At 41.7% G+C, this 26880-nt stretch overlaps 1 protein-coding gene across 12 annotated transcripts in view; it reads right to left on the bottom strand.

Annotated features, from left to right (window-relative positions):
* The window catches only part of neo1a (neogenin 1a), a 170612-nt gene that overhangs the window by 64913 nt on the left and 78819 nt on the right, over nucleotides 1-26880 (bottom strand). For all 12 annotated transcript variants that reach the window (XM_037095244.1, XM_037095249.1, XM_037095251.1 and 9 more), the window contains exons 3-5: nucleotides 14504-14779; nucleotides 12880-13030; nucleotides 37-173 (exon numbers count right to left, since the gene is read on the bottom strand). In XM_037095244.1, the coding sequence (XP_036951139.1) occupies nucleotides 37-173; nucleotides 12880-13030; nucleotides 14504-14779 (564 nt within the window). The remainder of the gene's footprint in view (nucleotides 1-36; nucleotides 174-12879; nucleotides 13031-14503; nucleotides 14780-26880) is intronic.

Below are 26880 nucleotides of genomic sequence, written 5' to 3'. Positions count from 1 at the left end.
CAAGAGAAAGCAGACGATGTGGATTGTTGAGGGTACCTTGTATAGTGAGGAGGGACTGCGCTTCAATGCTTGTGTTGGCATTATCCACCATGCAGGTATAGACGCCGGCATCCTCCTCTGTGAGATTGGAGATCTGGAGACTTCCTCCTCCCAGCAGCTCCACACGGCCGTCACTAGAGGAAAGACGGAATACTATTTAGATCTGACTGACCAATCTTTCATCCAGCTTCAGTATTATCAGCATTTGGGGCTTTGCTGCATGTAACGCTGTCAGCGTCACATGCAGGAGACCTGGGAGGCTGCTACTGACCTCACAGGGTCAGAGATAGAGTTGGATGAGTCATTTCTTTTAAACCAGACTTGTAAAATATGTAAAAAGTAATTATAGCTCATTTCCATTCAGCTCACTGAGTGATTAAAGGCTGCAGCCTCTGGAGCTCCATGTTACCCTGCTGGCCTCAAGTTGACTCCACTTCTCTTCCTCGCCTCCACCGTTATGTCACCTTTCAGCAGCTCTCTGAATTAATAAAATATGCTTAAAGCAGAGTCAGCCGCCCAGAAACAAAATTCCTTTTACATCTTTTATATTTTATATATTGATTTACAGACATGAGACCATTTAGAAATCCGGTACAGTATTTAAAACAAGAAAAAAAAACAACTTGGTTATGAATAACTAATACTTTTGAGGAATACAAGAACTGTGTCACACACTGAGGCGGAAGCTGGTAGTTTTCACTGTGTCACTGCAGCAGAAACTCAACAGATCTTTTCATTTTCTTTCATCAGCTCTTAATTAACTGGTGCGACATGCGTCTATCGTATATTGATGCAACAATCAGATAACAAGCAGAACTGATGACTCCAAGAACTGTGACTGTTTCAGTTCAGCAGCTATTTAGTGTATCTTTTCATATCCAGGAAAATTATGATATGATTATTGACGGGTCACAACCTCAAAACATTTTTTCAACAGTCTTTTACTTTTCTAATTAAAAGTCTTATACATCAGTTAACTCATTGTGAAAATTAATCTATCTATGCATAAAAGATACATTTACATACTGCAACACCAAGTGGCAGCACATAGGACAAGCTCACTGACATCAAAGTCATGCTCCTCACCAAAGATTTCAGACTGGGCTAGCTTAAATATTGATCATTCTAAACTATTTACGAATGACCTAAAAATACAACCACACATCTATTTGTACAGCCTCTCTTTGAACCGGTCACCCTCCGCATTTTAAACAGCCCCAACTTTGATTTTCCCGATAGGCCCAGGGGGAAGCAGTCTGTGGCAAAGCTCTGGCTTGATTCCACAACCACTGGAGCTTGGGAGCAGGAGGAGGCTGAGAGGAAAGAAAACAAAAATCAATAGCCAACAGAGAGAAGTCTGCATTCAGTGAGAGGGAAACAGAGAGGCGGGGAGATGAGCAGGAGCGGCTGGTTGGCTGGGGAAGATAAAATCCGAAGGAGCGCCACAGTGAGTGCGATGGAACCGATGAAAGCAGCATCAGTGCATAATGGTTTTTGCACAGAGGAGTGAGGATACACGCAGAGCTAAAGAGTGCTCCGAGGAAAACAACCCTGTGCTGCAGGCTGATTTAGTTTTAAACAAACTGCTGACTAGCGAGGGCTTTCACACAAGCTCCTGCTTCTCTTTCCCTGACTACTTGTGGGTGTTGGCAGCGGTAGCCTTCGAGACCATCTGCCTGTCTGTCTGTGCCGGAGTGGAGCATTCGAGTGGCACTCGACCTGCTGTCACCAAAATGACATCACTGTTTCACTTGTAATGGAGGGATAAAATAAACTATTACCGTCAGTGTGATCCACAGTCACATTCAAGTACATAATAGTCAGCTAACACTTTAGTTTCAGGTAAGCAGATTGAAACTTAAGTACCTGGAAAATTAGAAACTCTGATTGCAGAATGATTCATGTTGAGGATATAAATGCAATCACAGATCACTGCTTTGTAACATTTTTGTACATTTTCTTCACTGACGGTAGCAGGTCACATCAATTTGCCTAATACAACCCTCAGATGGAATAAGTGAACATGTTCAGGCTGTCTTCAGGTATCTGACACTTAAATTACGTGCTTTTAAAGAACACTTAAAGATCATTTTTGGCCAGATTTTTTGACAAATCATCATTTTCTTTTAAAAGCATGACAGATAGTTAATTAAGTAGCATACATAGAGAGCAGGGCTGCACAATATGGTCAAAAAATTCATAATGCGATTATGCTATGATTGCAATATGATTCATGATTAGCGGGGATGATTAGTTCTGCTTGCATTTTCATTTTCACTGAAAAAACTTTTAAAATCATTATGATGTGACATTCTGTTCATCTCTCCTTTCTGTTTTCTCTCAACCAGCAACATCATGAGTTTCCTTTGTCAGCAGTAAGTTTTATAAAGTTGCCCCCCCCCCCCCCAAAAAAAAAGGTAACCATGATTTTGTTCTCATGGAAGCCATGAGTCAGTCAAAACCAACCTGCACAAAATTGCAAAAACCAGGTGCAACTACAAGTTTGTAAAATACACTGGCATAAATAAGCCTACATTAAGCCTACAGGAGAGGTGGCATCATAATCACTGCCCACCGGCGGGATGTAACACCAGAAAGCACCTTTGTCTGTAAAGAGCATGTGTGATTGACAGCAGCAGGAGAGTGAGTGCAGACTGTCAACTACTTAATCCATCCAAAGTAGACAATGCCAAAACAGGTCAATGAATGTACTTGGGTGGCCGAGAATATACCTGGCAGACTGTGCAAGTAAAATATATGTGTGTGTTAATGCTATAAACTGTATAGAAACCCAAGAAAACCTGCAATTACTGTTACAAGTGACCTGATGTGTCACTCAAGCCGGGAGCGGGTTTATAAAGTCAGGACAAGAAAGCCACTTTAACCCGTTCAGACTGACAGGTAACACAAGTGTTCCCATAGCACCCCGTCAATCTAAAAGGAGTATCAAACAGCACACTGGGCAGTTTCTGACAGAGTGTATACTAAATAAAAATATACACCAAAGAAGTACTCAGCAGAAAGCCTGACAGAGAACGCCAGAGGTCTTCAAGGTGGGAATAAAGGGGGAACATAAAGCAGGTAGCTGCCTTTTCTTTTGTTCCCCAGAATGCAGAAAACAATGCAGAACCAGTGAAAATACCAAATGTCTTGCTGTACACTGACTGCTTCAGCGTGCCCATTAGAGAGTGGCTGACTCTGGTGTGAGGCTCTGTGAGTCATGTCCCCGCTGAAGGAAGAAAAACCCTCCTGAATGGCGTCCTGAGTCCGCTGTAGCAGGCATCCCCGCGGTTATCTCACCAGGACAACTATTCAGACTTTTGGCCTTTAGAGCACCATAAAGGGCATTGACAGCTTCCCCTTGTACATGAAAGAGAAACATACAGCATACATCAAACCACCGTATCTCGTTCTGTTTCAATCTTAGCGAGTCAATCTTAGCTCTTACTGCGGCAGCTAAAGTGCTCTGTGAAACGAGGAATGTGTTTTCTGTTTACAGACCAGGAGGGAGGGGGATGGAGTAAATTAGCTCGCCTCGAGCTGAATGGGCTGAAGACACCTTGCGCTGAAATTGTAAAAAGGAGCTCACCTCACCTGTGTTCATTTAAATTAAGACAAGGTGCCTGCTGTGAGGATACGGAGGACAACTTGTGCATTAGCTGCAGGTCCTTGGTGTGAGATACTGGCAAGTGAGGCACTAATTAAAAGTGCAATAACCGTATTCACCTACACAGAGCTGGAAAATTAGCTCTGTGTATCCACTGTCACTTTTTATCTTGTAACAACGCCGTGGATGTGCACACACCTACAGCACAGGCAGAGTAAAGATTACAGGGTGAGCGTGTCAGGCAGACAAGGTGCACTGATGCTTACTGGCCTCGATCTCTTTCAGGTTTTGTGTCCATGTGGTGACTAACTCCACTCCAGCAGCATCAACTCTCCATATGTTTCTGTTGTTCTGTGGTGACAGATAATGTTGTTACAAGCAGCTAAAATATTAAGTGGATGTGGTTCACCAGGGCTGCAAGATACGCAACAACAACAACAACAACAACAACAACAAATAAAATCATAATGCAAATATTTAGATAGACATTTTGATGATATGAGTCATGGTTCTAGTGGAAGTGGTAAAACTGCATTTTATAATCACCGAAAAAATAGAAAAATGATAATGATGTAATGTTTGCCGATACAAATACTAATGTTCCCTCCCTCCCCAAAGCATCATCTAAATGACATGTCGTGGCATATTTCACTGTGTGTCGTGTATCATGAATTTGTTTGTCTGTGATATGATGACAACCCCAATCCAGAAATAAACTCTGCGTTGTTGCGGAAAAACAGAAACAGAATCAACTTTTGGAAATGCACCCAGATGTGATGCTGAGGTGGCCAATCACACTCGACCAGCTGGTCAACAGTATTGCCACTTATAATAATTTACATAATTCATATAATCAATAAAAGCTCCGACTGTAATGCTTGTAATGAAAATTTTCAGGATGCCATGACACCGTTAACACATACTGTCATATAGGCCAAAGAAAAGCGCATGCAGAAAGATTCAGAGAGACGCCAAATTGCTCAGAGTTTCTATTATGTTGCTTAGTGCCTCAATTAACATCCTGCTGCCAGGAGACTGCACCAGCAGCAGAGGAGAAACACTCTGCTAACGTGTTGCAGATGGAGAAAGCCTCTCTGGAAGAGTTCTTGCTCCCAAACAGGGAGCCACAAACCGGGTGTATCCAGACAGAGTTCACAAAACAGATTATGATACTTTCCCAGAAGTGTCCTCCAACACTGCTGCACAACCCTGTGCTAATTGCTGCAATGCCTGATTTTGTCTGAACAGCTCAGGGCGCCCATCAGACCCATCGCTCCGACAGCTCTCCACGTCAATCACATCAAGGTTTCTGTGTGGGCTCAGACCTGTCTGTGTAAAATTACTAACGGAGTGAAATCAATTACCCCAAGGAGGCAAATAAAGCAACGATTCCTTATGTAACATCATCTATCAGATGTTAAACGACCAACAACATCCTCCTGTTTCAGATCCTCTCCGGTGTGTACCTTGTCCAGTGAAGGTGTTGCGAATGTCCTGTCAACATGTAGAGGTCTCTGCAGCCTTGTCCCCTGTTCTGCCATTCAGCTTTGAAGGCAGCGACAGCCACAGAGACCTCAGAGACAGCTTTAGAGGGAAAGAACACATTTGGTATGTGTGACTGGTGACTCAGCCTTCCGTAACAAAGACTAGTGGCAAGGTCAGTACACCTGGGCAGGGGGAGCGGTAGATCACTGTGGAGGTGTGGGTGTGTGAGTGTGTGTTGATGGAGGCAGTGCAGGACGCTGTCACAGAGCAATCGGTGCTGCTGTGACAGTAGTTGGGGATGGGTCATGCTATCTGCAGCACGGGGGGGGGGGAGGCAGGTGGAATCACAACTGTCACAACAAAGAAGGGATTCATTATTAATGGATAGGGTGGGAATCTCCAAACTTTTCTTTCTATTATTTTATTATTTTGCACTCCCTACCTTCATCCTCTCTGAGACTACTGAGCCCTCTCCACTCCACCACGCACTATGAATCCGACTATTGTGCCGTTTGCGGCGTTGTGGTTCACAGTGAACACAATTTGAACTTCCCCTCTTCCAACCAGAGCAAGATCAGAACAGGCCCATGAATTTTGAACCATGTTCAAGGTGTGAATAAAGCAGTGGGATTTCATTCTAAAGCCAAGGCGTGCAGACAGCAGACTGGAATGATTCCTCCTGCTTCACACAACACAGTTTGTTCTTTACATGGTCAACTCAAGACCTGACTTTATGTGCGTCGCTCTTTTCAGATATAAGCTGTTGTATAAAAGGGAAACAAATGCAAGACGCAGAGGAAAGCGGAACGAAGTCAGACTATCTAAGGAAATAAATTAATGAATAGACTAAAAGAGATTAATGCGAGAAACAACCCAGTGCCAACAGCACAGGCTGGGGCTTCTCAAATGACTCAGCCATGAAAACGTTCTTGTTTTCCTCTGGCTCGTAATAGAAAGCCGCAGGGCCCTTGAGACAAAAACAACTGCTGCATACCTGACTTTATTTGTATTTTTCTACCCTACTAGGTTCCCTGAGAATAAGCCAATCGTTTGATTAGTTCATATAACAATGAAGCCTGCAGCCCATAACTGGCATAACATACTTTTAGATGGCTCTGGCGGGCCCTCCAGGAGGTTAAAGCCATGTAAACCCTGCGTGCGCCATACAGTGTCACGTCCACAAAACCACAGGACTTCAGGATTATAAAGCCTTTAAATAGGACATATTCCCACAAAATGTCTGGTGAAGAGCCACAGTAAAGAGTGCAGGTGAGCGGTTTAATGCTGAGGAAGACAATGTGCAGGTCCAGGCCACTACTGAATAAAGATGACTGTTGGTTTGGTTTCATCTGAAGATGTTGTACAGTTTTAGCTTTAAAGTAGAACACTTCTTACAGTTCTGGTGTTTTAGAGCAAACAATAAAATGCAACAGACTGGATTTAACCATTCAATAAAAAAAACAATGTTTTCCCCATATCCTCACTTCCTACTTGACATTATGAGCAACATCACTGCCAGAGAGCTAAGACGACCAGGAGCTGTTATGACAGGAGACAGTCATGTGTCTGTGATGTCCTGCAGACTGAGAGACATCCTAAAAGGATATTTCTGATGCTCCACTGTCAGAGAATCATGTTGCCAGTCTTGTTTTCTCTCAGCCCCACATGCCAGAAAAAGCTCTCAATTACGTTAACCCACACTGCTGCTGCCATTTATCATTTTACTGGAATTCTTTTGAGTCACACACAGAGCTCTAACCATATTGGTTAAGTCTGTCTGAAAGAATGCAGTGTTCTGGATACCTACAGTAGATGTCAACGTGCGAAGTGAGCAGAACAATTCAAGTTTCTATTCATACTCACATGGATCTTACAGCTTCCCTTGATTTGTTTTGATTCCATAATGATTTCTAATCTAAAATCTTGGAAGAACATTTTGGAATGATCGCTTTATAATCATTTCAAAAAAGTATTTTGTCCCAAGAGTCATAAACTCAACTTAAACTTGAAATATATATTTAAAAAAATCATAATATATACATATACACACACACACACACACCACTACTATGATAGATTAATTAGCGTACAAAAACAAATGTATATAGTATCATAAAGTTTTATACACGAATACCTTGACACCCACATATCGCTGCATCCCTACATGTACAACACAAAAACTGATTACAACCTCTGGAAAGTTGAAGACAAACAGAACATTTTAAAGGAACCATCTCTACAGATCCATTTCATGCTATTTGGCGACACCTGTGGTGATAAGCGCTACGTGCAACTAGAGATCCGAACACTTTCGCTGGCTTGACATCTTTGGACTTGACCTTGTTTCGAAGTTTATTCATGGGTCATCATTTTTTTTTCTTTGATCGGCCATGGTAACCATTTACCCTAGTGCTAGTGGAGAAAAAAATACAGTATGCTGTTTCACAACAGTTGCACTATGATCAGTAACTGCACTGCTTGAGATTTCTCCACAGACATCCAGCTCATAATACTGCAAATAGAAGCGCTGTTATCACTGAGTGATAGTCACAGTCAGGCTCAGTCACCGCTGTGACAGCCATTACTCGCTCAGGGACAGATAGTGACTTAAGAGTCATTTATTTAAATGACTATCACTTGAAGCTTTATAAAGGAAGGAGATGAGTAGAGTGGTTGTTGTGGTACTGTAATGCATTTGACTAGTTTCTATACTCACATTCTGATGCTTAGACAAGAAACTACTCTTCTCCATTTATCATCCTTAATAATAATCTAGGCCGAAGCAGCCTGAGTATGTTTTGTATTTATCAGCCAAATCTTAGCTTTCAATGTCATGTGAAACACTACTAAGAACTGTATTATTTGGTGCTGCAGGATGCGTAAGAGCTCAGCACGGGGCGGACATTTGCCATTAACCTCACTAATAGTTACTCTGAAGAAAGGAGCAAGTGAAAATCACAGGCCATTAACATTGATAGGTTTTTATCTCTGACAGGCTGAAAGGTTCAGCTGCAATACCCATGTTTTTATTGCAGGGGCTATTCTCTGTGCTGTTTGAGACAACATATACAGAGCAGAATGGTGCAAAACGCTAAGGTGTATCAAAAAAAAATCAATGCCAGCAGCTGATGGTTTGGGTGCTAACAACGTAACTGCACTGCACGCAGAGAAGAAAGCAGGTTAAAGTTCTGAGTGTCACTCTGTGACTTCACTCAGAAACACAGACAATTACAGATGATTGCATCTGAAGGATTGTTAGCTCAGATGAAAATTTAAATGGCAGAGGCATTTGCTCAGCCATGCTGTCTTTTCACGAGAAGCACAAACAATTTGTTCGTGTGTACATGCACCACTGCCAGGGCTATCACAATCTTCACACCAGTATAAAAAAAAATACTGCAACATTTCTGTTGTAAATTGGCAATTTCATATCGATACACGGTCTTCTCATAATGTTCTGCTCTGGTTCCTAGGTTCTGTTTCCTTTGTGTCATCTTGTTCATTCTTTGTTTTCAGTTTTATTTTGATATCAAAATTGCCATTTTCAAAACACTAAGAAGGCTCGACACAACATGGAACTTTGCTTGTAGTATCACCAGGGTCTCTACAAATGAACAATAAGTGCCTCTTTCGTCCTAATGATGCTTTTATATGAAGGTTTGACTTGAGTATATTGACAAAAAAAGCCTAGGTTGCATTTTAGCGAGAGTTTCGCTTTAAGCCTTTTGTACCATTTCTGCCAATAAAGTCATCAAACTGCACCGTTTCTGCCTCCTCCATCTGCATTTCGGGTCCAATCCCTTGTTGCACATGTACAGTAAGCAACGGTGGATGCTTATACTGTTAAACTAATATACTGTGGCATGGGCAGTTGTGTTGAAAAACATTTTTACCAGACGTCATGTGGCTCTGGCTCCCACAGCAGCTCACCAAAATAAAAGACTTGCCATGGATAGAAGTGTGTCGCTGCATTTATGTGTGTGTGCGTTCCTGTCAGACATATGTGTGAGAGGGTTACACTACAGTCCAATTGCAAACAAATTTCCCACACCGTGCTTCACCCTTCATACGCAAGTAAATGCATATATACATAATCATATTTAAATGAGGGTGGGTAGACAAGGGGGAGAGGAGGCGGGGGCTTGGAGGCTTTGGAAAGGGGGGTTGATTTACATGCTCTGTCAATTGCCTGTAGCTGGCCGACATGCATAATTCATCCTTTTTATTGACTGCTGGGGAATTCTATTAGGCGATAGAGTGATACTTCCAAGAACAAAAGATGACTGTCCTTTTCAGTGTCATCAGGACCAGTGTGTGTGAGAAATCCAAAGACCTGTCTCTCGGTCCATACCGATACCTGGGGATGCAATCTATGACACTCAAGGCATTTGCTAAGAATGCATGAATTCAACATGTTGACTGAGCTGCATCAAGTGTTACATGTGCTGTCATGGTGTTGCTTCTACTTGTCCACGTAAACCTATATTGACTTACAAAGAGCAAGTACCAGGAGACCTGGTCAGACACCGCTCACCTGCACGCACACACACACACACACACACACACACACACACACACACACACACACACACACACACATATATATACACACACATATATACATATATATACACATATATACACAAATATACATATACACATATATATGTGTGTGTCTCATATCTCAAATGTGGTGATAACATTACACAATAGCAACAGGATCGGCATGGTATAACCCGAGAAACGTGAGGAAACAAACAATTTCTAGCGCTATTCAAAGTATAGTGACGTCTCAAGATGTTCCAACAAAAAGATGGGTTTGGTAGGAACCCTGATCCCTGAGGAGCCTAACAAGGCCACAAGACAACACGTGTTGGTCTATCAATATATTTGTTCTATATACTACAGGTGTTGCTGGAGATTTAAACTCTCTTTTCATTTAATTCTTTTGAATAATGGATTAGTCCTGAAAATAATTGGCAAATTAATTGATCATAAAAATAATCATTAGCTGAAGGAAAATTGAAGTCATCTCTGCACCTCCTTCCCAATCACCTACGTGTATGGACTGTATAAGACCAACCTGGGTCCTGCATGTAGACTTACACACTGCTGCCAAGTCTCGCCAAGAATTTACAGCTGTGAAAAACTAATCTGACAGCGTGACCATCTGAAAGGACCAAAACATTGTGCAGTATGATCCCAGCATGCTCCACTGGTAAGATACACCTCAAGTAACCCAACTGAGAAAAATCTACCTCTCAACAACTGAGAGTTTGACGACCACCTGTTCTAAATTTTCACTTCCAGATCTTTGCTCGGTCCCCATCTGCCATCACCGACATCAAAGACTTTTATAGCAGCTGTAAAGTCTTACAATGGAAATATGGACAGGTGATACAAAAGAAACAGCAGATTTCATCTGCTGACAGGTTATGAATAACATACTAATGAGACTCTTCAAAGAAATCCAACTTAAGACAAAATTCCTTTATATGGCAGACTTTTGAAGGATTCCACTGTTTTAAAAGTAACCTAAAGTACTTCAGAGGAGTCAGTCAGAGTGTCTAGCAAAGAATACCGGGGGAGAGTTAGACATCCAAGAATCAGCATGTCTGAAACGTCTAGAAATAGTTTCATATGGCACTCTCTTTGAATCACCTACATTTTTGTGGCTCAAGATAGAACTGTCTTTCTGCTATTGTGAACAAAGAGACAAACAAGACAAATGACCACATTCAAGCTTAATGTGATAATCCCTGCTGCTGAGGAGTCACCCTGCGTTCAGTTGGTGGCCCTGACACTTCATAAACCTTCATCTCATGTCTGCAGTTTCGACGTCGTCTCTTCCCGTTTGTGCCATGCACGAAAGACCAATTAGACACTCTTTGCAGAGTCCCCTTTCGCCCTGCCTTACACTTCATGCCACACCAATTTTTAATTGACAGCAGCTCTACTATCTCTCATGTAATGCCTGAGAGGGACAGGAGACTCTCAAGGAGAAAAAGTCCCACTATTATTCTTTTTAATTGTCAATGTCGTATTAAAATCTAAAGAATGGTCTTGGTAATGTATTCACCACACAATCTGTTTCTGCTCTGAAGGCAGGAGCGTGGGGGTCCACTTCAATTTCGCAAAGACTTCCCTGGTTGTTCAGAGTGCGCTTGCTAATTACCAACGTTGACACCCCAGAGGGGCGGGTGTGCACGCTGGATGGTGTTTTGTAATTAATACAAGGTAGATTAATAAGTACCTTTTAGCCAGCTCCCATTGGAGGTCAGAGGTACTCGTGGACAATTCCGTAGGTGTTTGAGACATTTAGCTTGAGATGTGGTGCTCGGAGCTAAAGGTTGGAGAATCTAATGATATTCTCGCTCACACCACACTGGAGTCTTGTGGTTGCCGATGTGATGACCTTACATTTAATTTCACTGAAGGTAGAAATCCCTCTCTGCCTCTTGGGGTTGGATTTAGATGAATGAGCGCTATTTCAGCTATTTTCTGTCGACCCCACAAGTCACAAAGTTATAACTCTGCAGGGCTGGTACACAGGGGTTAGATAAACAATGTGCTTTCTTAATTGGTGAGAATCAAACTTCCCATGTCCAATGCAATTCTCTCCAAGGGATTTGAGCTGCTCTGGCTGAGCTAATGAGAGCCAGAGGATTGAGCGCACAGGAGCTGTGACACTCTCTCACGGCTCTTAATTTGCGAACTTCCCCTCAGCTGGCAACCCTGCAGCCTCGTATCCCAGCTGAAGTGGCTCCATTGGCACGTCCAGGTCCCCCTCCTGGGGCTCTCTGGGTAGCAGTGGCAGAATAGCATTAACACCTTGGGGAGCAGGCACCAGGACTAACAGGTTAGCTTTTGGAGGCCAGAGCCATCTGGTACAAAGGAATAGTGCATTATGGTCTCAGCTGCTTTTCAAAAGCTAGGAATATATCAGCGCTGGGGAACATTGAGCACAGGAATGTAATGATTTAGGGTAACTACAGGTGACTTCAGCCCATTTCAAATAGATATCCTGCAGTTCTGGTGTAAAGACGACATGTCATTACGCCAGTTTTGCCTTTAATTACTGAAACAAACAATGTTGGTATAATGTTGGCTCATTATGTCATTTTAGATCTTGCCAGTGATCCAGAAGCAAAAGAGACTATTCACATAGACACTGAATTAGTTCTGTTACTGCTTCCACCAGCGTTTCTATCAGCGTTTCTATCATGCTGACCCCCTGCCAGGCCTGAACATCAGGAATTTTGGGCTGAAAAATAACCGAGCAACACCCACAACATTTACGACGCACATACTAAAGTTATCTTGTAAATGACCTTGAAAGGGCAAACAGTCGCAAGAACGTTTTTAATTTTCAGTGTTTGTGAACATTTTCTATGCCGTCGCTCAGATACTTAGTGCAGCAGTGAACTCAAGTGTAGCGACCAGCTGACCAACATACGCCTCAGAACAACTGTAACCAAATGTGAGGCAAAGAAAAATAGATGGGTGTGTAGTGTGTTTCTGCACCCATTCAGTGTCTGGGACAGCAGTGACATTCCCTTTGAGTTAACAACGCAGCAAAGGTTGCTCTCCACTGGAGACAGGATGTTAACAATAACACAGCGAGCGCTCCCCGGCACAACAGCTAGTCTCTACACAAGTAAGAGCAGAAACATTCTCCAGGAAAACATATAAATATAAAACTTTAAATTCTTGGGATGTATCAAAATGGCCTGAGCTCATGTTCATACCTCTCTTCCAGCTGCTTGTCTCCAAACATCCAGCGGACACGCGGCGTAGGGTAACCGGTGACCACGCAGGGCAGCAGCACGCTGGCGCCTACCACCTTCGTCACAGCCGCAGGCTGCACCAGGAACTCCGGTTTCCTCTCTTCTCCAGTTTCTGAGATGGGAGAGAAAGGTCAGGGTTAAGGCTGAGGTTAAGGCTGGGGTGAGTCAGTGAAGCAAAGCAGTGACCTTCTAAGTGACAGGAGTGATCCATCTTAAAAACCTCAAAAGAACTCATGTCTGATGGGCAGTTGTTCCTGACACCCAAATCAAATGAATAATGTCCATGTTGATGTCTGAGATGGCTAAAGTCTCAGCTCTTCAGAAGTTCAGAGTGATCCCATATAATTCCAGCTGTAACGAACTGCCCGAGCAGCATCCTGCACTGAACTGAGGGTCATCTGTAACCACAGCACATACTCAGGGCTCCAGCAGAGTAACTGCAAAGCTCCATCTTTTAAATCATTCGACGAGTTGAGCTTTGTTATTATAATTCTATAAAGTTCAAACTAGTACTTAAAGTAAATGTATGAAATCATTTTCATCAAGCGCCTTTATTCAACACTCTCTGGGAAGTTACTTTATTGTCATGCCGATTCGATGTGACTTCAGCGCAACCGAATAAAGACAACTGTTTTTTTGTCGCTTTAACATCTGGTTTCATCTAAACAAAATTTCTTTCAATTTCCTTTCCCAGCTTTATGAGTTATGCTTCTGTATGCATCTAGCCCTACTGCCACTCCAATACACACCCTTGGAGGAGACATACAGAGATAAAGACCCCCACTGGGGTCTTGTTGGAGTCTGATTTATGACCTCTAATATCTTCTCAGTGCTGCCAGGAGCCTGGTGCTTAACAACTCAGTAAATAAAACTTCTGGAGGGGTGAGGCGAGACACTGCCACAAAGGAATTCAGCCCCCTTTCGAGCTACAACTGAGTTACTGTTAGCATCAATGATAACCCCAGTGGGAGCTCCACCACTCGTTCTGGCATTCACCCACCTCTCACAACACTACAGATTTCTTCGAGCTGAAGGTAATGAGCAACCCGGAGCGGACACCATGTACCGCTGTAATCAACTGATGCACTGAGCTAGATTTTAATTTTAATTTACTGCTTAAGAGCCTCAACAATAGAAACATAATTACACTGAACACAAGGATGGGAACATTTTATATAACAGGTGCAATTAAGGACAGGCTGGAACAATGTCACTATTGGACAACAATGGAAGTGTGGTGCCCAACAAAGCTGAAATAATTCCTGTAAGTATTGTGACAGAAATTATATTTTTGTAACTATGTCAGGCTGCAACATTGTCCAATCACAGCTTCTTTAATGTGAATATTATCTGGTTTCTTGACGGCTGTATCTCTGGGTTGTGGACAAAACAAGACATCTGAGGACGTCATCTTCAGTTTTAAGAAATACTGTCTGATATTTTTCATCTTTTTCTGTCATTCTTATACAACAAACAACGCATCAATTAATTGAGAAAATGGTTAATCTTCAATTAAAATAATCAGTTTACAAATTAGATGTATATTTTACCCACAGTCTGACAAAATTTAATCTCCTTCAATCACCTGGCACTATCTGCAGCTGGGCCTCGTCGCTGGACTTTGACGACCCCACGTTTTCTACCAAACAGCGGTAAAGGCCAGCGTCAGTCTCTGAGGCGTTGCTGATCGCCAGGGCTCCACCGGGCAGCTGGACCAGCCTGGTGCTCAGCTCCAGCGGCTGACGGTCTTTCTCCCAACGGGTGAAGGGCACCAGATCTGAGTTGACTTCACATGCCATCACCTGGTTGTCCCCTTGATGCGCAGTGGCCGCTGACGGCTGGCTGGCGAACCTGGGCATCCCTGAAAAACAAGACAGGACAAGACAAGCATGTCAAACCTGCACTCACTCCCAACATCGACAGAACAACATATAATTCTGAAGACATAAAGTTGCACACACTGAGAATCAAAATGCAAACATGTTTGAAGCTCCCGAACACTTATTTTATGCGCCCGTTATTACACTTTAAGTTCCCTCATGTCTAGAAGTAACTTGCCTTGATGAATAACACTTCATGATATTGTTAAGTACCAGAGTGCAACATTTAATGGCATCTAGCAGTCCTCTATGGTTGATGCTCTCCGGAGCTTGTTTGGATTGTCACCTCTGGGATACAAAAGTCTCATTCTGAGGTCACCAGAACATAATGAGTCTTTTACACTAATGAAAACGTAGTTATTTATATCATATTTCATTTCTGCTCCTCAATCCCACACACTGGACTTTTAACTTTGGTTGTTGTTAGTCATGTATATTTAATGTTAGATATTCGAGATTTAAAACTGAGTTTTCATGGGCTTTTAATTAAGGCATTATAAAAGTGTCTGCTTTTTAAAATTCCACCTCTTTCAGACTGATTGCAGTGAGTGCATCTTAACAGATTTTACTTTGAGAGCAAAAAAGCTACGATTGCTAATCAAATAAACTCATTAAACTTTCGCGTTCATTTGGAAGAAAGTCACACTTTTACTGAGTCGGTTTGGGAAAACCAACAGATTGATCCTGGACCTTTAACACAGCAGCTTGGGAAGTTATAAAAACTTATTTCAAACTATGACAAGATCTAAACATAACAGCATATTGGACACGACATCTTGCAAACCATATTCAGAATAGATCCTCAGGAGTGGAAAGGGCCAAACAAATGTAACCCCACCCATCCCCAAACTCCTGCGCACAAATCCTCATTTACACACACAACCACCCACACACAGTTGTGTAGCACAATCACTTATCCTCGATGGTGGATGTTAATTTGCCATGCAGAGCAGGAGACACACAGCACTAATTAAAAAAGGCTGGATCCACAGGCTGTTTGTGCTGCTGTAGCCAGACTTTCATCTCCACGCAAAATAATTATTTCCTGCGTTTGAAGCCATTGATCTGAAACCAACACTCGCGGGCTGCGTTCGAAACAATCGCACACAATGGCTTCAATTAAAAAGAACTTACAATGTGTAAACTGCAAATAGTATTCTTGGGTTTATTAGTGACGAAGGGAGACTTGTTTTTAAAAAGTGGGAAGGCCATTCCATCCACGATGAAAGAACATCATGCTGTGTTATTACCATGGAGGGCCTCTTGTGATTCTGAGCTGACTCTGTTTGCCTCCTTGGTAACGTGTGTGTGTGTGTGCGTGCCGCGTGTGTGAGATAAAAAGATGTGTGACTAAGGATGAAAAGGCTTTCCTCAGTTTATCTATTTATGAATGCAACTTTGCCTGGTGTAACTCTGCTCTTGCGCAGGAAGTGATGCTGAAGACTCGCTGAGTGATGATTTGGTGTCTGTGCCCTCTCTCACCTACTGACAGCTCTTCAAATCCCCTGCCAACAGCAGCTCCACAGTAAATCACACTGTGAGATAAGGCCCCAACAGCTAGGGACTTTCCCCTGGCCCGGGCCAACGCACACCGCTCCTCTGAGCATATCTCAGCACAATAGTTCAGCTAATATGCGCTTAGCTGATTCCGTTGCTGATATCGAAGCTGCCAATCACCTCCTGTATAATCATGCCAGGGTAGAAATAAAAAGGCTCATCTAAATGATTTAGATTAGACTCACTGAAGCTCTACACTGAATCAAATACTTCTTTTATAATTAACAGCTGTAGTGATGGGTGAGTAATCTGCCTCAGAAAAAAAAAGGGGGGGGGGGGGGGGTTGGATATATATCAGGCGTTCAGTGAAGATAGAATAAATGTATTGACTAAAATAAATCAATCAGTGTTTCCCTGAGCTTGTGGAGGAGTTAGGTGTAAATATTTGTCAGAAGAAGAAGAAATATGCAATTTCACATCATATTGGACCACTTAGACTATCTCTCTATGAACACGTGGAATGGCTCGAGCAGATAATAATCAAACAGCACCCAAAAACATAGACGTTATATTGTTAGGTTTGATGCGCTCCAGATTGGCTTTTCATTCATTCAGCTGAGGTGTTGAGTGCTGAGTGCTGCTGTGCCTGAGCTTTATAAAGATAAGATAAACCTGGGGGTTGCGTTGCTCTGTGTGGGAAGTCACAACGTTAGTTACATTATGTTGGTTTTTACTTTGATAATGAATCCACTAAATCTGGATTTCATGTTTGTTTTTTTTTACACCATCAACTGGAAATTCTTACAGATGGTCTTTTATCTTTCCAGTTATGCTGATCAATATCATGATCTGATCTCTCCTTCTTTTGGCTGCTTCCCCGTAATGAGTCGTCACAGAAAATCATCTGCCTCCTTCCTGCTGGCAAACCAGGCCCTGGCCAACCCTGCATGGAAATCTGATTTGCATATTTGATTTGGCATCAGCTTTTTATGATTCCTGACGCAACCCTCCACATTTATCCAGGCTTGGAAGCGGCAATTAAGAAAGCATTGGCTCGTGTATCCCCAGTGTCTGGAGAGCGACCAGGGTTCAGTGTCTCGTCAACTGAGGACAGCTCTCTATTTGCAATATGCAGTGTGATGTATATCTGCTTTTTGAAGCGCACGTCCTTGTTGCTACAGGTGCCAGTTCTACAGAACACGTCTACAATTATCTCAGAGCTTTTTCATCCATGACTTTGCCAAAAAAACTCACTTTTCACAGTTTGCTTTAGTTTACTGTTTGTTTGGTATACAGTGTTTTTAGTGTTTTTTTGATCATTTAGATAATCACAGATAATCACATTTCTTAACTAGTGAGGTTAGCCCGACCCTTCTCTCGGAGTTGTGATTTAGAAATTACATACCTAGTGTTTAACAAAATGTACATTATCTAAATGTGGGTATTGTACTGTCAGTAACATGCCAGAGCTTCACTAAGTGAAGTGTTTGTACAGTGAACCAGTTATTGTTTCTTTTTGTGTGCATCCGGTCCTCAGCATCCTTTTTACTCATCCACCTGTTTTGGTGCTGGAGACTGATATATTTACTTTTATTTCTCAATGTTGAGATTATAGGTTCCAATGTTACCCAACATACACACAAACTGATATGTTTGTCTAAGTTTGCTCTGCACTCAAGATACAGATTTAAATACTTGAATATTCACTTGGAGTTACTCCAAGCAAAGATCAAACAATGTATCTCTTGACTCGTTACCAGATTGATAAAGACACTTGGACTGGAAATGGACTGGAAATGCTAAATTTTAAAAGTGACAGAAATTCTTTGGCCTGTGGAGCAATGACATTTCATAAGATGAGGTTGAAGACGATGCCCTGAGTTAATGCGGCCAGGTCTAATAGCTAGAGATAAACCCACAACGTTGTCTAGCAGCTTGAGACTTGACATTTGGGCCAAATAGGACACAGGAGAGAACCCTGAAAGTGATCCACAGACCTGGACAGAAATTATATTTCCACAAAGACTGAACCTTTGCAGTGAGGAGAGCAAAAACCCATCACAACTCATATGGTTGTGAGCACTTTGGACTCTGTCTGCAGTGACAGCTTCCAGCTCTCAATCGACTAATCCTTCGTTCCTCCAGCATCATCACATCTCTTCTTCAGTTTGCTGTGTCTTTAGGGTGCCTGTGTGTGAGTGTGTGTGTGGATCCTAACTCGCATCGGCATGAATTAAGATGTAGCGTTGCCTTTTTAGTAACCACCAGTGTTAATGAAGTGGATGCTCTGTGTTATGATGTCTCGAATATGTGTGTGAGTGTCCATGCATGAGTGTGATGTCGAAGAGCTGAAGTGCACACAAGCACATTAAGTGAGCGTCCAGTCAGAGCTTTGTAGCTGGGAAGTGGTGAGTGTCGATGCTAACACTATCGATTCCAATTAATCACAATTCTTCATTTAAATCGACTGGAGGGGAGCTTCAATTTCCACACCCCTGCTCAGCACTATCTATTGAAGTGCTGTAGTGCCAATCTCAACACTTATTACCCGCATGTGATAAGGCCAAATGATTCCAAGAAAGCAATAATGTCTCAGTGGTCAAACACCAGCATGGATAGATTTTTATCCTAATAGAAAGCAGTTTCTTTGTTCAGTTCACTCGACATAAATGACTCGGCTGCTATCATTGTGCCTCCGAACAACATTTTCATAGACTATAAAGCAGGTCACAAAGTGACGTAACCAAATGCCTCCTCTGTAAAGATTGGTTGGTTAAATTCACTAAACCGTACATCATCTGCTTAACTTTGCCAGCAGAGCTTATAATCATATGAATGCTAATGAATGAATGTGTCCATCATTGGATGGAGATTAGCAGAAAAGAATTGTGCTGCAGAGAGCTACGAACAGGCGTGACGGCGGTCTCCCCTGCCTCAGAGCAAACCCAGAGTACACTCCCATGCACGTACACACACACACACTTGAATCACACAGTTGGGTTCCTACTATTCTTAATCAGAACCAGGTATAGAACAATAATGAGCAGCTTAATGAAATATGCAGACAGCTTTAAGGATCTCCCTCTAGATTCAGCTGAATTAGCAACCGACTGCAGAAAGGCTGCCGTTCATCTCCCATCAGAAATACAACAGTTCTCTACGTCACATGTTTTAAAGCAGAGTCAGCTGTATATGTATACTGTATGTGACTATATACACACAGATATACACACATATACGTATATATATATACGTATATATATACGTATATATATATATACGTATATATATATACACGTATATATATATACGTATATATATATATATATACGTATATATATATATATATATATATACGTATATATATATATATATATATATATATATATATATATATATATTATATATATATATATATATATATATATATATATATATATATATATATATATATATATATATATATATATATATATATATATATATATATATATATATATATATATATATATATATATACGTATATATATATATATATAGTATATAATATAATATATATAAACATACACATATATACACACACACACGTACATATACACATACACACATATATATACACTTCTATAACAGACAAGGTTTAACTTAAATACGTCATAACAGGGCGTTCAATATCAGTTAGGACTCAGCCGCATTTTAATTTAAGCGTTGATTTTTTATTGCCTACCAGCATAGAAATTACCCTATTTCACTAATAAATGTAAACAGTACTTGTGTGTATCAAATAAACCTTTATTCCAGAATGGTTTGACATATCAATGCAATCTGTGTAAATATGTAATGTTACATTTCCTTCAACCAACTCCAAGTAAATCACGACACATCGTAATGTTGTCAAAAACATAGAAGAATGGATATGCATACATATATAAATGCTTAACTCACTGTTAGCAGAATCAACACATCAGAATTAGTTTCACTCTCCTGTCGGACATCGTGTTGACACTGACCCACTGCAGTGTTCACAAAGCCGCGTCTGCTCCAGAAATGAACTCAGGTGCAGTTGTTCATAACACACAAGGTTAAAACAACCCTGGTTTTATTCATCTCTTTACACAATCTAATATTGTGATATCATCAATATTTTTCAAGGTAATCAAATTAAATAATTCCAGTATAGTGATAACATGCTCCCACAGGGATGATTTAAAAAAATGCATTTGTAACATAACAGTCGGCCTCAGTTCACATTTATCTCTAAAACAACATCTGTATTCACAAAGAGGAGGAATAAAACAGAGAATATTGGAGCCCTGGTGCTAAGGCAACAGTCTATATGGTAATTCTTCAAAGGCACAAATCGAAACAAAAAAGACTACAATATCCAAATGCTTAAGATAGCCACTCAGAAGCTGTCCTGCACAACAGCAGTCATTTGAACTTTCAGTTTGGAAGGCAACACCTGAGCACTGCAAAAAAAGGCGTTATGCTATGCTAATGCTGTCAACAGACTACATCAGCAACACAGACAGCGGCAACACACTGAGCCTTCACTGGACGAGACATGGTGAAGCCATGCATGTGCAACTTCCTCAACTCTGAGATGCTTAGTTTTCTTGTATCAGGTTCATGAATTAGATTGAACCATCTAGTCACTGTCTGTTAGCAAGCTGTTGCTAATCCCCCCAGCTGGCATAGCAAAACATGAAGGGGGGCATGATAGGAGATAAAGACGGAGTATATTATATGAAACACAGTTAAAGTTACTGAAAACATTACAACTGCACCCAACACTTGAATCTGTTGAATCTTTTCGTGATTAATTGATGAGTTGTTTGGTCCATAAAATAACAGAACTGGTAAAAAATGTCGACAGTGTTGCTGAAGCCAAAGATGACATCTTCAGAAATGTAATAAACTGTAACACTGAAATGTAACTGGACTGGAAATATCCAAATTTGGATTCAGAGAATTTCAAGCTTTTTTCTTAAAAAAAATGACTAAAACTATTAAATCTATCATCAGAATAATGTTGATTAATTATAACAGTGATAATGTAAAGATGAACTTTTGGTGATTGATCAGATCAGATCAGAAGTCAACCATCCTGTGGAACATGTGACATCATGTCATGATCCTTCTAGCACAAATATAATGGAGCCTGGTAGGAGAAGATCAGTAGATCAGCTGTAAATACTTGTGTTTGGATCGAGTCGTGTCAAAGAGCAACAATATTTTGTAAGCGTGAACAATACATGACAAAAGAGACACCGATACCAGAACCAGTGGACCAGACTGTAACACAACCTCAATCGGGACTCTCATTGTTATTACGCCATTATTTCCACTACTTCTCTGTCTTTCTCCCTCTCTGAATGCAACAAGTTCACACCCGTCCTTTGGGGGTTGGTGAATATCATTCTGGGAAATGCAGGAAATCAATACCTGAAATTGAAGTACAGAAGTCAGGTTGAAGAAAAGTGGGCACACTAAAAAAAGCAAATGAAAGACCTTCATGTCAGAATAATCTGTAGCATGCACTCAGTGTTACAAATTGATATTTACTGGTGAATGACCATCAAAAGGAGGAGAGTTGCCTTTTAAGCACAATAACGATACCTTCAAGAACTCCACCTTTCTCTGCAGCATCGTCGTCCCTCATCAATACATCTATTACATGTACAAGAATGCAGAGCGACAATCTCATGGCTGGCGCATCGTAGCCAGACTTCACAAATCCAGACACAGGCAGATCGAGGCTTCTGAACCAAAAAAGACCAACTCCAGGCAGCATGGTGAGGAGTAAATTACACCGTGTGTGGAGAGACTTCCGATCAATGGCAATGAAAATTTGAGACTCAGGCTGAATGGGGGAGTGGCAAGGTAATCAGGTAGTCCAAAAAAAACAGACAATAATATCTATTAGATATAGAAGTGCGTGCTCAGGCAAAGTCTAAATGTATTTCCCCACTGTAGAATCCCCCTGAACAATATGTTCTTCGCTTTATTCAGTTCAGTGACTCCTTTATGTTCACACTGCCTTCAAGGCCAGCTGTAGCGTAAGCGATAATTAATTCCGTAATTGAAGGTTTCAGGGCTTTAGGGGGGGATTTTTCTAAGGGCTTCTTCCATTAATCATGCCATTCAACCTACATACTTTAATTCTTACAGTTGAGTATTTGGGCCTTTTTTGCCATCTTGTACTTTGAGGAGATTTCAAATGCAGAATTTAAACAGAACTCAACTCAATCAAACACAAAGGGAAATGCTTGAAAGTTATGAAGATATCACTGTCACTTTGTGAAAAGTCTCATTTTCTTTTTTTTCAGACATGTCCTTTTATTCTGGGTGTCTACTAGAACATGCCAGCATGCTTTAATGTAAAAAAAAAAAAAAAGGAAAGCATACTGTCCATAGCCTCAACACCTCATATCACTCTCTATCTGAATAATCAGTTTTAACTCCTGCCTCCCAAAAGACCCAGTCTGCTCTGATTGATCAGCTCAAACAGGCCTGAGGAGCTACTGTTCACCGTATCTCTGCCTCAGCTCTTCTGCCGATTTGTAACCACAGTTGACCTCCCTGACAATGTCAGTGTAGACTGGATATCAAAACATTACAGCAGCCAGATGAGTCGTGGGGCCTTTAGTTTTGGAGTTTAATGTGGCACCAGTGATCATTATCAATTGATAGATCAGTGTCAGTTTGAAAAAATTGCCTGATAACTTGTTCTGTAGTTGTGAGGAAGTCAGGATATCTTCTTCAGAATTGTCTAATGCCAGACAGAAGCTTTAAAAATAACACAAGACCTTTCACTGAGTTGAGTGTGAGGGATCAAGTTTCAGGATCTACATTTTACAGAGAGATTGGATTAAAAAGCCATCGGGCTGATTACCTCTGGGTTTCTGAGAAAGTACCGTGGGGCCAAAATGTTCACAGTGTTTAATGCGAGAAAATAAATCTCTCATTGGTAAGGCACGTGTGGTTATTAATACATAAATGCACTCTGTGTGCGTAGGTTCATGTGTGCAACAACATGGAAGCTGACAGGCAGTGGAAAAAAGTTTCATGCTCCAAGAGACAAATTCTTCCATTTCTCTTTCACTCTGTATTGAGACTTTAATTGGACTGTACTGCCAAACCCACTCAATCTCATCCCCTCCAAACAACACAGAGACAACACTGTCCACCTCCCGCTATCACTCTTAATAGAGAGGCACGTCAGGGTTTATGGTACACAGCAAAAAAAAGGTTATTCCCTCCCTCTGATGCAGCCAAGATCATTGCGAAGCTTAGCTTGGACGGGTGGTTCAGTGATGTTCTTAAGTGGCAGTGCATGTTACATGAAAACCACAGCATGAATTCTTTATATCCTTCACCACCAGGGAGTTTGCTTTTGCTTCTTTTGGTTTAATATGAATTTTTCGGGATGTGGTCAGAAATGGGGCTGATTTTACAAAGAAAACCTCAACGTTTAATTGGAAAGGTTGTATTGGCTGGCAGAGGAAGATAACAGACATATAGCCACCAATTAATGAGGAAAATAGTGGGTGTTCATCTAAAAATACATAAACGAAAGGAGAGGAAAACAGTGTGCTCTTTTATGGTAAATGAATCCAAGAGAAGTGAGGGAACAGAAACTTTGATGGCCCTGTCATTCTTCGAAAACACGTTTGCTGATGTCGTTCACGCCCTCCACCGTAAAAATGTAACAGCAACCTTCATCCTGTCGGGGGGTGACAGGTGGGAGGTCTCCCAAGATTGACAAGATTGAAAACAGGATTAATTAATGACTGTGTGTTGGAATCTAATAAAGAAGTCACAGAGGCACTTAATCATGTATGAAGCCTGACAAGCCTGACACGTTGTGCAAATGATGAAATGCACCGTCTGGCTAAGTCATCACAACATATTTGTCTTCCTCACCAACAGGGAGAGGTGACTACCGTTACAGAATTGATGTCGGACCATAAGAACTGTCTAAATCTTCACTCCTCAAATTTGTTGGGTTTTCATCTGATCCAAACAGCTGCCTGTCAACACACATAGAGAACAATGACACCAGTTTACGACTGAGCTAAACATAGAGCGGCTCACTCCATAAACCTTTGGCAGACTGAAACATGTTGTGAACAATCAGTTAATCAGTGGAAAGACTGTGGCTTGACGATGAATCAGTACTCGGAGCTCTATGATATGTAGTGCAGAACAATGGCAGCCATGACAGCATACACACTCCCCAACACAGAAGAGCTTCTGTTGTGTATACACATCAGAAGGACCGGCCCAAGATGGACAGGTGTCAGTCCACAGGAGTCACCTTCAGACGGGGCTTCATATTTTATCTACCGGGCTGTAAAAATGCCTCATGTATACCCCCCCTGTATCCAGTCAGAGACAACAGCAACAACCTCACAGGACAGCTGGTGTCCAAGAGTGACGCAGCAGCCTGTTGTTAAATGTCCAGTATGAGAACTTGAAGACACTGATGGGGAGAGATCACTTCACTGGTGGAACAGAAGCCTATTGGAGCAGTAGTCTTGTATTGAAGTCATTGATCCTCAGCCAACAAACACCTTTCAGTGTGTTAGCTCTGCAGGGCTTAACATCTCTTATAGCTCTCAGCCGAGGGAGGGATATTTTTAACTGCTCAAGCACTCTGGGTGCAGGCCAGATGTTGTGCTAAGAACGCCCTTCTAAACATTTATGACTATCAGCGGATGGGCCACGGGGCGCAGCTGCTGTTACAACTGAGGCGAGGAGAAGTCACCTCCGCCTGATTACTACATTTCTCTCTTTACAGGAGTGATTTCTTGCTTTGTTTTTACGACCACGATTAGGAAGATAGGCTGCATAACGTGCACTTCAGAGCACAATCAGTGTGGAAGGTCTGCTCTAAACAAATGTGAGTCAAGTTGTTTGTTCCTGTGCTAAGTCCATTTCTACTTCCATAAATAGGAGATAAAATCACACACCATTAACTGTGTCTAGATGGGAAGTGACACATCAGGATGAGGCACAGTTGGCACCCTGACAGCTCCTGATTGTCTGATGTGGGAACAGACATGAGGAGAGACGACAAGGAGACTCATGGATGGAGATGGATGGAGACGGACACATGACAGGGCCGGGTCAGTTGCCATGGGAACATCGATCAATATGTCCTTTTCTGAAAATGTTGCTTCAATTTCATGCCTTTACTGGGAAATGAATTCATTTACTGTATATATTGCTATGACACCCATCCAGATCATGTTTGGTAGCACCATGTATGACAACATTTTCACTGTATGTGAGTTACGTCAAAGTCGTATTCCAGTTACTGATGTTATGTGGATCTTTAATTTTGTTAGTTTGGGTGACATGTTTTGTGCAAACTTATTTTAGTTTAATGCTGTGATTAGCTCTAGAAACCACCTTGTTGAAGCAAACAGTTACAATAGCAACGTGGCCAAAATCACTTATTTCTTTAAGGAAATTGGTCATTTAATGTCTGGATGCGAGTAATAAATCAGAGCATCATTGTGTGTCCAACAGTCCTGCTCATTGATTTGGATAATTACCACATTATTAACAGAACAATAGAACAGCTGAAATGTCACAGTACATATCACGCGACGATAACTTTTATTTACTAGAACGCTTTAATCGCGTATGTGCCCGCTGCTATAAGCAAAACCATGAAACCTGGAATATAAATTGGGTGTGTTTCTCTACAGTCCTTTGTCTTCACGCAGACAAAAACTGTCAATAGTCGTTATGAACCATCCAGCCAGAAACTGCCACCACGCGGCAGGGGTCATTTGTCAGCCTTTGAGGTGTCACTGCGCCTGTCCTTGAAGATAAAAATAAATAAATAAATAAATCAACCTGATAATTGCTCTACCAGAATCTGCTCTCACCAGCTCTCGTGGAGTGTTTGTACTACATTTCTTTTAACTGAGGAAGCTGCGGGATGTGACTCAATCTCCATACCGGACTCTGACAGTTCTGCATGACCCTCAGTTTGTGAGTCGGCATGTAACCATTTAATCTCTCCTTCCTGGGTGTCACATGTCTGCTTCCCATGTGTGTTTCACCTGTTCACAGTTAGACCTCCAGCCAAGCAAACGCCCCAGCGTCTAGGGGAAAGAGAGCCCTTTTTCATTATCGGTAATTGAGTTGTAGCTGAAACAATACTGATTGCATTAGAGCCCTTAATCATGTTAAGGTGTCTTATTTTATCACTGGGAATTTAGCTCATTCATGGCCCATTTTGAGGCTAACCTTCTGCAGAGGTCGTTGCCATGAGAGACCGTGGCTGCTCCTATTACCCGAGCACAGATAAATGTGCTTCCACCGTACATCCCTTTGCTCTTTATGTTTCACCTCCCCCCCTTTCCTTCGCTTCCTTATCAGAGAGAAGAGGGGAGGCGGAGGTGAGAGGAGGTAGAGAGAAGCTTGGTAGTTCGGCCCCCGATGTCAGAGGACTATATGAAGGAGACGTCAATCAAATCCAACACAGACAGGTGCCACAAAGAGCAGTGATCACTGGCCCGTCCTCACATCTTTCGTCAAGTGCTTGTTTCCTTAAGGCCCCGTGAAACGC

The sequence above is a fragment of the Acanthopagrus latus genome, chromosome 4 (genome assembly GCF_904848185.1).
Source record: "Acanthopagrus latus isolate v.2019 chromosome 4, fAcaLat1.1, whole genome shotgun sequence".
Classification (NCBI taxonomy): Eukaryota; Metazoa; Chordata; class Actinopteri; order Spariformes; family Sparidae; genus Acanthopagrus; species Acanthopagrus latus.
The sequence above is the reverse complement of the archived record's forward strand: the minus strand, read 5'-3'. Positions and strand labels throughout refer to the sequence as shown.